This window comes from Aethalodelphis obliquidens, unplaced genomic scaffold, assembly GCF_003676395.1.
Source record: "Aethalodelphis obliquidens isolate GAN/ISIS:26980383/991018 unplaced genomic scaffold, ASM367639v1 scaffold55, whole genome shotgun sequence".
NCBI lineage: Eukaryota > Metazoa > Chordata > Mammalia > Artiodactyla > Delphinidae > Aethalodelphis > Aethalodelphis obliquidens.
In genome coordinates this window covers 5,016,810-5,030,846 of record NW_020837999.1, presented here as the reverse complement: position 1 = coordinate 5,030,846, position 14,037 = coordinate 5,016,810, and the positions used below count along the sequence as shown (strand labels likewise).

The window sequence follows — 14,037 nt, the reverse complement described above, 5'->3', positions numbered from 1 at the left end:
CAATATACAGTTTGGCTTTTAAAAATACTGGGCTTGGGACTTCCCTGGGGGTCCAGTGGTTAAGACTCCACGCTCCCAATGCAGGGGACCCAGGTTCGATCCCTGCTCAGGGAACTAGATCCCGAATGCCGCAACTAAGAACCTGCGTGTCACAACTTAAAATCCCGCATGCCCTAACGAAGATCCTGCAACTGAGATCCGAAGCAGACAAATAAATAACTAAACAAATATTTCTTAAAATAATAATAAATAAATAATAAAATTAAACATATATATATATATATATATATATATATATATGGCTCAAAAAACTTACATAAAACCATATGATCATCTCAGATGCAGAGAAAACTTTCAACAAAATTCAACATCCATTTATGATAAACCCTCCAGAAAGTAGGCATAGAGGGAACTTACCTCAACATAATAAAGGTCATATATGACAAACCCACAGCCAACATCGTCCTCAATGGTGAAAAACTGAAACCATTTCCACTAAGACCAGGAACAAGAAAAGGCTGCCCACTCTCACCACTCTCATTCAACATAGTTTTGGAAGTTTTAGCCACAGCAATCAGAGAACAAAAAAAGATAAAAGGAATCCAAATTGGAAAAGAAGAAGTAAGATGTCACTGTTTGCAGATGACATGACACTATACATAGAGAATCCTAAAGATGTTACTAGAAAACTACCAGAGCTAATCAATGAATCTGGTAAAGTAGCAGGATAAAATAATTAATGCACAGAAATGTCTTGCATTCCTATACACTAATGATGAAAAATCTGAAAGTGAAATCAAGAAAACACTCCCATTTACCACTGCAACAAAAAGAATAAAATACCTAGGAATAAACCTACTGAAGGAGACAAAAGACCTGTATGCAGAAAATTATAAGACACTGATGAAAGAAATTAAGGATGATACAAACAGATGGAGAGATTACCATGTTCTTGGATTGGAAGAATCAACATTGTGAAAATGACTATACTACCCAAAGCAATCTACAGATTCAATGCAACCCCTATCAAACTACCACTGGCATTTTTCATAGAACTAGAACAAAAAATTTCACAATTTGTATGGAAACACAAAAGACCCCAAATAGCCAAAGCAATCTTGAGAAAGAAAAATGAAGCTGGAGGAATCAGGCTCCCGGACTTCAGATTATACTTCAAAGCTACAGTAGTCAAGACAGTATGCTACTGGCACAAAAACAGAAATATAGATCAATGGAAGAGGACAGAAAGCCCAGAGATAAACCCACACACATATGGTCACCTTATTTTTGATAAAGGAGGCAAGAATATACAATGGAGAAAAGACAGCCTCTTCAATAAGTGGTGCTGGGAAAACTGGACAGCTACATGTAAAAGAATGAAATCAGAACACTCCCTAACACCATACACAAAAATAAACTCAAAATGGATTGAGACCTAAATGTAAGGCCAGACACGATCAAACTCTCAGAGGAAAACACAGGCAGAACACTCTATGACATAAATCACAGGAAGATCCTCTTTGACCCACCTCCTAGAGAAATGGAAATAAAAACAAAAATAAACAAATGGGACCTGATGAAACTTAAAAGGTTTTGTACAGCAAAGGAAACCATAACAAGACGAAAAGACAACCCTCAGGATGGGAGAAAGTATTTGCAAATGAAGCAACTGACAAAGGATTAATCTCCAAAATTTACAAGCAGCTCATGCAGCTCAATATCAAAAAAGCAAGCAACCTAATCCACAAGTGGGCAGAAGATGTAAACAGATGTTTCTCCAAAGAAGATATACAGATTGCCAACAAACACATGAAAGAATGCTCAACATCATTAATCATTAGAGAAATGCAAATCAAAACTACAATGAGATATCATCTCACACTGGTCAGAATGGCCATCATCAAAAAAATCTACAAACAATAAATACTGGAGAGGGTGTGGAGCAAAGGGAACCCTCTTGCACTGTTGGCGGGAATGTAAATTGATACAGCCACTATAGAGAACAGTATGGAGGTTCCTTAAAAAACTAAAAATCGAATTACCATACGATCCAGCAATTCTACTACTGGGCATATACCCTGAGAATACCATAACTCAAAAAGAATCATATACCACAATGTTCACTGCAGCTCTATTTACAATAGCCAGGACATGGAAGCAACCTAAGTGTCCACTGACAGATGAATGGATAAAGGATGTGGCACATATATACAATGGAATATTACTCCACCATAAAAAGAAACGAGATTGAGTTATTTGTAGTGAGGTGGATGGGCCTAGAGTCTGTCATACAGAGTGAAGTAAGTCACAAAGAGAAGAACAAATACCGTATGCTAACACATATATATGGAATCTAGAAAAAAAAAATGGTCATGAAGAACCTAGGGGCAAGATGGGAATAAAGACGCAGACCTACTAGAGAATGGACTTGATGACACGGGGAGGGGGAAGGGTAAGCTGGGACAAAGTGAGAGAGTGGCATGGACACATATACACTACCAAATGTAAAACTGATGGCTAGTGGGAAGCAGCCACATAGCACAGGGAGATCACCTCGGTGCTTTGTGACCACCTAGAGGGGTGGGATAGGGAGGGTGGAGGGAGGGAGATGCAAGAGGGAAGAGATATGGGGATATATGTATATGTATAACTGATTCACTTTGTTATAGAGCAGAAACTAACACACCATTTTAAAGCAATTATACTCCGATAAAGATGTTAAACAACAACAAAAAAGATTACAGAAAACTTCAATTCCTAAAACCCAAAACTATGAAAATCAAACACTTTTTGTAACTTTTTGAAGTGAAAACCTGACCTGAACAGATTTTGATATCGTTTATCTCACTGACTGCTAATATGCATGCTTCAATGCTGAAATATTAATGTGCTTGATTATATGGAACCGCGTTTTACTCCTCCTCCAGTATATGTAATATATGGCATATGTACTGTGTTACCTTTCTAAATTGCGGAGGGAAGGGTATGGGGGCAAGACATAACACCACATAATGAAACACATCTGACTCCAAAGGTTTCCCAAAAAGGTTATGAAAACCTATATATCATACAAGCTTTGGATTTACTTTGGGAACGTAAGGGTAGTTCAATAATAAAAACATTGGGCTCCAGAGTACGTATCTATGATCTTTAGGAAAAAGAGATTCAATTTATTCTTCAAAGAACAGAAGTTATCAGAGTATTTCAAATATCCAGGAAAAACTTCCTCCAACACCCTTTGTCCCCTTTTAATGGTAGATGGTTAGAAAGGGTTGTAGATATACAGTACATAGGAGGACTGTATGAACCTCATATTATGCTGCCTTTTAAAAGGTCTGTAATTCCATAATATTACTGAAGTTTAAAAAGAAAAGCAAAAGGGCAATTCATTTTAAAGTTTTCATTATAAGAGCTTCCTCAGGGAGAAACTTACTGCTGGCAGATGTGAAAAGCACATGTGACGGAAAATTTCTGAAAGATGGAGCAGGTCTGAATCTACTGCTTACTGCCTTTGGAAGTAAATAATTTGCTTGGTAGAATTTCAAAAACAGAATAATAAGCTCAAAAGAAAAAGACTGACAAAACTCATTTGTCTCCAACAAAGCTAATAAAAGTCCCAGTTTGTTAGGCTAAGTACTGCCTTTGACTCCATTATATTCTAACCACTTATCAATGAGTGGGAATAGTTATAATAGTTACAATTTAGTTATAATTCACAGAGGAGAAATTTTTAATTATCAGATGATGTAACTGCCATAAATCTTAGTGTTACAAAAACCCAGGTCTCTGAAATCATCTCAGAAAAAGGTTTTAAAAACAAAGTAGAGGAAGCATTCCAAAAACAGCAACAAAAGATTCAAAGGTAGAGGATCTGAATGGGAAAAATATACTGGAACTTGGGTAGAGACAGTAAACAGCAGAAACAGAAAATGGTGACAGCACATGAAATTTTATGCTTGCATTCAGTTATTCTTACATCTAGGCTAGGGTTACAATGTATAGCTTTGGTTTTCCCAGCTTCTCCCATCCCTGACCTCCCAGAATCAAGGTACACCTATAATAAGCAAAGGGGTGAAAAGTTTCCTACATGACTCTAACTTGAAAGCACAAAAGGCCATAAGCAAGAGGGTCTAATCACAGTAATATGAATGGAATCAACAGGGAATGGCTGGTAAATACCAATAATCTGCTTCCTTCCAAGAAACTTAAAACTGTTTTGGCTCTCTCAAGCCCAGGAACATAACTCGAGGCATTTTTAAGACATTACAGAAGGATATGTAACTTTACAAAGTAGAGAGTAAATAGAAAATTTTACCCTATCTTCCCCCAAAATGAAATAAACTTAAGATAGTTATAAAACGTTAGTGTTGAATGTCAGAGCTTTCTTTTATGAAAAAGAAAATAAATATATCTTACTTAGAGATTTTTAAAACATGTCAGTAATACAGACATATTCACTACCCACTAAACCAGTATTTACATATTTTTAAAGTATGATCCTCCAGGCCTACATGTGAATCTCAGGAACTCACCTCAGACCTAATGATCAGATTTCGGGGGTGGGGTTCAAAAATCTGCATGTCAAACAAGAGGTTTGGTTGATACTCATGCACATCGAAATCTGTCCTATTCACACCTCAGATTTCAGAATTAGAAAGGACTGGTAGTATCTTCATCAAGCAGTGACAATTACAGTTTATAACAAGAACCCAAAGATGTTTTTCAAAAATCCTGAAATACCTACTCATCAAACATAATTTAAATGTATTTTGATTATTTTAATTACTGGAATCAAAAAGTCTATTTATACCATATTTTAAGCAGAATAATTAATTTGACAGCATAACTTATTTTCCGTCCTTTATATAACCATGTGAGCAGAGGTCTAGGGTCTGTCATATTCACAACTGTATCTCTAGTGCCTAAAACTGTGTTTTATACATGCCTGATACACCTCCAAAAACTGGCTTAGTGACTGAAGAATTCTTCAAATATTCTAAATAAAGGAAATTGAACTATTTCAAAAACATTTTTCTTTACTTGCTGCAATTCTATTACCTATCAAATTAATGAGAAACTACAGATGTATGAAGAGTACCCTTTACATTATTGCCAAGGAAATTTGTTTTCTGTGTTTGCGTTTCTTTGTGTTTGTTCAAGTTGAAAATTCCATAAGATTCTTCGGTATCCTCCATCGCCTATGGCATCAAATTCAACTCCTCTGCATGGTATAGGGTCAGAGTTAAGGCAAGTAATCCTCAGTACTCGCAACAATAAATGCAAGTGTAGCAGAGATTTCTTAAGATCTGTTCATAATCATCTAACCTTGGAAATACAAGTCCCCTATATACGAACCTCCAAGTTGCAAACTTTCAAAGATGCAAACGTGTTCGCATGTCCAATCACATAAGTTAGTTCACGTGTCTGGTGTACACTGTCACACGCATGCCTCCTCTATAAGTGGTTGTGCTTTTGTGTACTTTACTGTACAGTACTGTACAGCGTACAGTAGTACAGTATCTTTATTTCAAGCCCAGGATGTCCAGAAGCAATGGTAAAAGCAGTGGTGATGTAGCTGATACCGCTAAGAATCACCAAGAGAGACAAGAGGAAGAAGAAGTAACTGAAGAACCGAAGAGATTCACGATACAGGAAATGGCAAAGGGATTTTCTTTGAGGAGGCACTGTTAGTTTTTGAGGCATAGGACCTGAATGTAGAACGGTACACAAAGGTTGCAGCTACCATTCAGAATGCAATCGAGTGCTACCATGTGACAAGAAAAGAAAAAAAGAGCTACTACCCAGACATCACTGGATCGTTTTTTCAAGAGTAGATAGAATTGAATCCAGCAAGGAACCAGAACCTGTGCCATCAACGTCAGGAGTGAGCAGCTTGCCCTCCGACTCCTACTGCTGACGATCCTTCAGCTCCACCATCTCCCACCTCCTCTCCCTCCTCCAGTCAGTAACTCTTCTTGCCTGTTCCCTTGATGCCAGCCCCTGTATGCCAGGTGTTGTACTGTACTACTGTACTTTTCAAGGTACTGTACTATAAGATGAAAAATGTTTTCTTTATTTTTTGTGTTTGTTTTTTATGTATTATTTGTGTGAAAAGTATTATAAACCTATTACAGTACAGTACTATACAGCCGATTGCGTTAGTTGGGTACCTAGGCCAACTTTCTTGCACTTACGAACAAATTGGACTTACGAATCCCCTCTAGGAACGAAACTCGTTCGTATGTAGGAGACTTACTGTATGGAAAATAGTGTCAGGCTGTGTATGGAGAATTTCCTATATTGTATAATTCCCCTCCTCAATAAAGGGAAATAAATGTTATATGAAAAACTCTTTAGGTTTATGTAGAACATTTGTTTAAAATATATAATAAATTAGGGACAAATCTGTAAGGATTAGAGTTAGACCTGACCGTAAGAACATTTCAATTCCTATGTTTTAAAAACAGTTATCTTAGGAAATTCCCTGGCAGTCCAGTGGTTAGGACTCCGCGCTTTCACGGCCAAGGGCCAGGGTTCGGTCCCTGGCTGGGAAACTAAGATCCCACAAGCCACGCAGTGTGGTGAAAAAATAAATAAATAAAAGACAATGAAATAAGAAAATAAATAAATAAATAAATAAAATAAAATTTAAAAAGTTATCTTCCCAAGTAAAACAAATCAGTTAAACCAATAATAATTGCCCAAAAGTACCAAAAACTTAAGCATTAATATGTGAAGAAGAAGCCATTAACACTGCTCTGGTCAGTGATCATAATCCAGCCAAACACCCAATATGCAATAACAGAGAAGATGGGTCCATTTTCATCCACTATACCAAAGAGCCATCCCTAACCACCACCCACCCTCTCCCCATCACACACATTTTTTTTTTTAATAACTTGGGGGAGGGGGCATGTCACGGGGGTAAGTATAACTGCATAGAGTTGTGTGGGTGAGTTAAAGAGGAATTTCTTAACCTAGTCCAAGAGCCATTACACAATATCAAGTTCCTTGAATTTTACTAGTTTATTCACTCAAATGATAAAATATACAAATTCACAAGGTACTAACTCACCATTATATATATATATTTATATATATATATATATATATATATATATATATTATAATAGTTAAATACTTCTAACATCCATAAAGTGACCCCTTGCTTTTTCCTTCATTTTGATTCATCTGGACCTTTGTCAAAAATGACAGACACACAGGGACTTCCCTGGTGGTGCAGTGGTTAAGAATCCACCTGCCAATGCAGAGGACATGGGTTCAATCCCTGGTCCGGGAAGATCCCACATGCAGCAGAGCAACTAAGCCCGTGCGCCACAACTACCGAGCCTGTGCTCTAGAGCCCGCGAGCCACAACTACTGAGCCCACGCGCCACAACTACAGAAGCCCACACGCCTAGAGCCTGCGCTCCACAACAAGAGAAGCCACTGCAGTGAGAAGCCCAGACACCGCAACGAAGAGTAGCCCCCGCTCGCCACAACTAGAGAAAGCCCATGCGCAGCAAGGAAGACCCAACGCAGCCATAAATAAATAAATTTATTTATTTATTTATTAAAAAATGACAGACACACAAATGAAAGATTAAGTCTCAAAAATACCTGATAGAGCAGTTAAATATAATCAAAAGTGTCTTATATAAATGTCTTATCTATATATTTTATTTATAAATATCCCTGGTCTACACCACAGAAAAGTTCAATAAGCAATTCACAATTTAAACTTATGTATGCATCTTTTAAAAAATGAATTAAATTTATGATCAAGAGAAATAAAAAAAATATGTCTGGCATTTAAATAATGAAGCTAATAATTATGAGGGAAAAATTATAATTCAACTACATGCTATTTCTTAAAAATAAAAAAAACTCAAATATTGATAGTATAACATAACATTCTTCCCATGTTTAATTTCACATCCAAATCTTAAGGGTCATTTCCCAAGAATATTTAAAGCCACATCATTTTCCCAAGTGTCTCGCTCAAACCTTGAGTGATAATCAAATTACTCGTTTCAAGAAAATATCAAAACACTCTTTTGAAGAAAATATCATGTTTGTCTATTTTCTCATCTTCAACTGTTAACCAGTCTCACCTCTGCCCAAATCTCATTTGACAATAGTGTTCCATACGATTTTAGCGATTCAACAAAGTTTTCATAGATATCATGAAATCCTCTATCTTTTATGAGATCAGCTATTTTACTTTATAATACAACCACTTCCCTTCTCTTCCACCAATAAAATCCTATAAAATCCAACAAAATTCCACCATTTCCTCTCTTCTGGACTGTTGCAATGTTCCTAACGTTTGTCCTAGCTTCCAATGGCAGGGGGCTGACAGGGACACAGAATCTCTATCCTCTACATGGGAACCCCAGTAAATATTTTAAAATCTAAAACAGATCCTACTCAAAACTCCCCCATGACTTTTTATTATCTCTTCACTTCACTTCATTCATGTGTCAGCTCTCTAATACATCTAATTTCCTTCCTAGGGTACTACTTACATATTTTGTACTACTACTATATTATATTTTTGCTTATTTAGCATCTGCCCCAACCTCCACACACACACACACCCAAAAGGTAAGCTCCATAAAGGCAGGAAATTTGCCAGCTAGATTCAACACTTCGAACAGTGCCCAGTGCATCAGAGGCATTAAATAAACAGAGCCAGTTAAATGAATATAATACTATATGGTCAACAAGTCATTAAAAGTCGTCAGTAAGATTAACAAAGACCTGGACACACAGATAGAAAGAAACACTACTGTTAAAGGCTATGACAGAGAGTCATATGACGATGAGAACTATCAGTTTATTAGAGAAGATTCTGTGATATGACAACTTTTTCTTGCCTGCATGCACTCACATAATAAATATTCTACTGACAAAGATTCCATGTGTATCAGGAAGTGAATGTTAAGCTTAAAGATAATATCCCACAGCTGAGTCATTCCCAAGTGTTTTAAAGAAAATAAAATATGGACAAAAACAAGCTGAATTACACAGGTAAAGTGACCCCAGAATCACCTAGTACTCACGAGGATTCTCCATAAAATGGTTAATGAAAAATATCAAACAACCCAGGAATGTTCTTTAACTGAATATCCCTTGTGTCCCTTCCCCACATATTGTCCCAAACTAGATCTAAAATAGCTCTCCTGAACTGACACTGGCTCTGAAGGTTAGTGTAAACTCTTGTACTGTCATTGGACTGCCTGATAATCCATGTGTTATCCTAAAACTATCTGTCCGAAAAGCTTACATTAGACCACTATCCTAAATGGATTAGCAAGTTAAAAACATGTAAAATTGCTCTCGCTTTGAACACAACAAAAAAGTTCAAATTCAAATTTTAGGTAGTAGATATTTCAAATAGAACTTTAGAGCTATATAGGGACCACAGACATTCACTATTATTTCACAAAAACTTACTGAAGGAGGCCAGTCACTACTGCTACTCAAAAACCTAGGGAAACAGTCACGAGCAAGACAAATGTAATTCCTGCTCTAATAGAGGGTACAGAAGGGAAGACAAATTAATAATGGGGAGTTATAAAGAAAATACCAGGGATATCTAAACTAACAGATCTATCTAATGGCCTCATTTTAAATCTGGGGAATGAGATCTGCAAGAAAATTCAACCGGTTAGTGGAAAAGTTAAAGGTATTAGTTTATCTAATTCTCCCCTAATATTACCATTTCATGTTCTCCAGTTGTAGATTTCTAATGTCATCTTATTTTAACTCACAAAGTATTTAAAGCTGCCATTATTTTAAGAAATCCACCAAACTTTTAATCCAACAGTGAATTCACAGTATTATAATATTCTACTCACTAACTGTCCCTGGCATGAAAATTCAAAGCATTAAGGAAACAGGCTAACTCAATCTCATTTCTAGATCATAACCAAAGTAATTTCTCAGGGTTTTTTGTACATTACATGGAAAAGGCTCCTAAGGATTAATACCATATGTGCACTCTGTAACATAAATCCTAAGCAATTACAAGTTTCAAGATTTGTACCTGTGTGATGGAGAAGGAGCTTCAAATTGAGGCACTGTGCTATCCTCACTGACAGGAGAGTATAAGCCGCTCATTTCCTGGAAGCACAATTATTAGAGTTACAGACACTCCAAAGAGAAGATGTATAAATCAAAAGGAGTTATGATATTATATTCTTTTCCAATCCCAGGTTTTATCAGTCCCTTTTTGTCTCAACACCCAAATTTCTCAAGGCTTCCTTTCCACAGAGTACAAAAGCAAGGATATCTGAAAGTTAAGAGACAAGCCTTTTGTATGATACACATTCTTAAAGAACCAGAAACACTTTAATAAATATTCATCACTAATGAAGCTCCCGAATGCAGAAAAAGACAAATGTAAATAATCTGAATGAGATGTACAGTACACTATGTGAATAGTGAACTAGCTAATCATTAATCCAGGTGAGACCCTACTGATAAATATTAAGATAAATATGACAGTATGGCAACTGGATCATTAGGTTCAACTCTGCAAAGCACAGAAAAACATGATATGTCAGTCTCTACTTCAAAAATATTCTCTGCAAACATTAAGATAAGTAGCATTCCTCTTGATTCAAATATTAGCTTTCTAGTAAACAATGGATTAAACTCTAACTTTGATCATTAACTAGAGGAAAAGGCCTCCTAATAAACTAATACTGCATAAATGATGACTGTGACTTTCTATACAATGGAGACCAATCCCATAAATTTAATGCAGCAATTTAAAGGAAAAGCAAAAATTTCATGAAACTGAAAAATTACTAGAGATGTGAGAAATTCTTGATATCTTACTTCCACTCTTTTGATATCCTCTTCCAAAACACTTAACTCCTTCTGAATCTGCTCCAGTTGCTGTAGATTAAAGAGGAGGAAATAAAAAGCCTAAACCAAACCACACAAGCATCACCACAATCATAAAATAACTTAACATTTACAAAATGATTTCTAGGAAAATCTGCACTAATGGTTGTCAGGGTGAAATACTGCAGACAAAAAGTGCTGTAAGTTCCTATGTTAAAAAGTAAATGTAAAGACTTAATATTTAAGAAAACAGTATTTTCTTTAATACAAGGATTGGCTTTATAATAAAAATATTAAAGATGAACAACAATGACAATATGACTTAATAAAAACAGAAGACATCCGAAGAATTTTCAAATTACCTCATTTAACTGTCAGCAATTAACGTCAGCATGTCAGTTAACCCCATTTTAAAAATAAAAAAAGTCTCAGAGATTAAATTCTACCACCCCAAAGCAATCACAAATTAGCCTCTTAAGCATTTTTTAAAACATATTTAAGATAATCTTTTATCTTTGATATCTTACCTACTACTGCACCATAACCTTTCTCCACGCCATTAAAATGCAAACATTTTAATTGTTGCATCACATTCAACAATATATTTAACCATCAGAGATTTAAGTTGTTTGCAAACTATCATAAGTAATTCTGGAACATACTAGTCTGCATTTCAAATTTCATTGATTATTAAAAATGAAATTATTCGATCAAAAGAAAAAGCTAGCAAATCTTCACTGCATAAAAAAAACTGCTTTTCAGAAAACACTATCAAATTTAAATTTCTATCACTATTATGTATAAGTGGCTATCTTAATCTAACCCAAATATATTGAGCCAATTTTTAAAATGTAAAATAACAATAATGAATACTTATGTAATAATATTTATTGCCAGGTGTGAAATAGGAACTACTACACAGAAAAATGAAGCACAGGAAGGTTAAGTGACTTGTCCAAGATTATTCAGCAAATACATGGCAGACAAACAGATTTTTAAGCGCCTTTTCTTCTGTGGCAATATATACACAATTGATAACATATTAATTCAAATATTTGCCAATCCTAAGCATTTTGCTAAGCACTGTGAAAAACAGGATTTAGAAAACTCTAGCCCTTGCCCTCATGGAACTCAGTCTAGGGAAGATGGCAAAAAGTAAACCAATAGTTGAAATATCATAGAAAACATTATGATGATGGTATGTACAAAGAATTAAAGGTACACAGACTGCCCCTAACCTAGATGGAAAACTTGGGGAGAGGGAAAAGGCAACTGGATAACTGAAATAGGATCTGAAATTAAATGAAATGCTGAGCATCAAAGGACTAACAGTAATTTGCCAGGTGGAAAAAAGGTGGGAAAAGACAGAATAAACAGAGTAAATAATAAAACACACAAAGACCTAAAAGCTATGAGAAAGGGAAATAATAAATCTGAATTTATGACAATGAATGAAATCACCCAATGTCAATCAGTATAGTCAGAAGAGATGAGAACAAAAACTGGGTGTAGGGAACACCAACAGCTAAGAGATAGGCAAAGGAAGAAGGAGCAGCTCTATGTCAACCATCAATAAGGGCAAGGGCAAAAGCCAGGAGAAACGATAGCACAGTATCACAGAAACCATGGTTGGGACAGGGGGAGGGGGGTTAAAAAAAAAGTGATTAGCATTGTCAAATTCTTTCAATTCTTCCATCTAGTTTAATAAACTTTACTCCACCCTAAAATTTTTCACACAATACTCCTACCTTAACTGAAACTTTGCTCTCCCTCAAGGACACAGTCTGCCTTGGAACTCTTTCAAATAAAAGTTGGTCAAGTGATAAATTCTCTCATGTCCCAGACTAGATGGGGACTTCCACTTCTACTGCATTCACTGGCCATTCCCAATAATTAGTCTTCCACTCTAACATAAAAAACACTCTGGTCTGGCTCAATCCAAGCAGCCAAATCACTGTCAACAGATCTAAGACATCTACAAATATCCCAGTTATTTCCTACCATCACTAAATCCTTTTGCCTTTTGGTCCATAGCCATTTTCGACTCCGCTGACCCTAACCTCTAATTCAGCAAAACATCCCATGGTCACCCCTTAACTTTTTTCATTTAATTAGCTTGAAATGCTCCACTGCTGAAACCCCTATTTAAACAAATGCTGACGGGGTCTTTAGTATGATTGTTTTCAAAACACATTTAAAGAGAAGGATGAAAGTAAACATCTAAAATATCAACATCCAGAGACAGCCAGTATCACTTGTATGATACATAATACATATTTAAGATCAAATTAACAATTTTCATTCCACTTCTGCAATTGAAGTACCAAGAAAAAAAAATCCAGTATCACCTGAAATCTCAAAATACTAAATGCTAATGCCCAACCCTCTGAAGATAATGTCCCATCCTTCCAGTACCCCAAAGCTTTGCTGGATAATACATCCATTACTATATATGAAGGCCGTATATTAGATGAACTACATAAAACTACCAATGTTCAAACAATTTTTACTTCCAAAAGCAGCAATTTCATATGGTTCAATTTAAAATAAAACAACCAAGGTACAAGGGCTGCCGTAATAAATACATAGGTATAGTGTATCGATAAAACAAAATGATGTAACCTACTTATGTGAAAAAGTCTGAAAAGGTGTCAAGACAAGAAATTTTTTCTTAAATTTCAGTGAATGGAAACTATTTAGAGAGCACATGTTAAATGAGGTGTTTACATTTCAAGACGAAATTCTGAAGAAGTTTAAAGCGCTAAATTATTAAGACATTGTGTTATTCTGATTTATAATAAGAAATATAGCCTCCTGTAGGGCCTCCAGATGGGGATTGGTTGTTAGGGGAACCAGCCATGTGATTAGAGGATTGGAACTTTCAGCCCCACCTTCTAACATCCAGAAAAGAGAGAGGGGCTGGAGACTGAGTTGAATCAACAATGGCCAATCAATCATGTCCATGGAATGAAGCCTCCATAAAAAACACTAATTTAAGGGGTTCAAAGGGCTTCTGGGTTGGTGAACATGTAGGTTGGTGAGCACATGGAGATGCTTGGAGAATGGCACACCTGGAGAGGGTATGGAAGTTCCATGCCCCCTGAGTTGTATCCTTTCACCATAAACTGGTAATCTAGTAAGTAAACTATTTTCCTAAGTTATGTGACCCATTCTAGCACA

General features: G+C 36.0%; 1 protein-coding gene across 7 annotated transcripts in view; it reads right to left on the bottom strand.

Moving 5' to 3' along the window:
• Positions 1 to 14,037, bottom strand: part of COP1 (COP1 E3 ubiquitin ligase) — a 272,596-nt gene that overhangs the window by 177,481 nt on the left and 81,078 nt on the right. For 6 of the 7 annotated variants that reach the window (XM_027086241.1, XM_027086244.1, XM_027086243.1 and 3 more), the window contains 2 exons: positions 10,849 to 10,908; positions 10,052 to 10,128 (listed from right to left, as the gene is read on the bottom strand). The exons of the other annotated variant lie outside the window; for it this stretch is intronic. In XM_027086241.1, the coding sequence (XP_026942042.1) occupies positions 10,052 to 10,128; positions 10,849 to 10,908 (137 nt within the window). The remainder of the gene's footprint in view (positions 1 to 10,051; positions 10,129 to 10,848; positions 10,909 to 14,037) is intronic. 7 annotated transcript variants of the gene reach the window in all.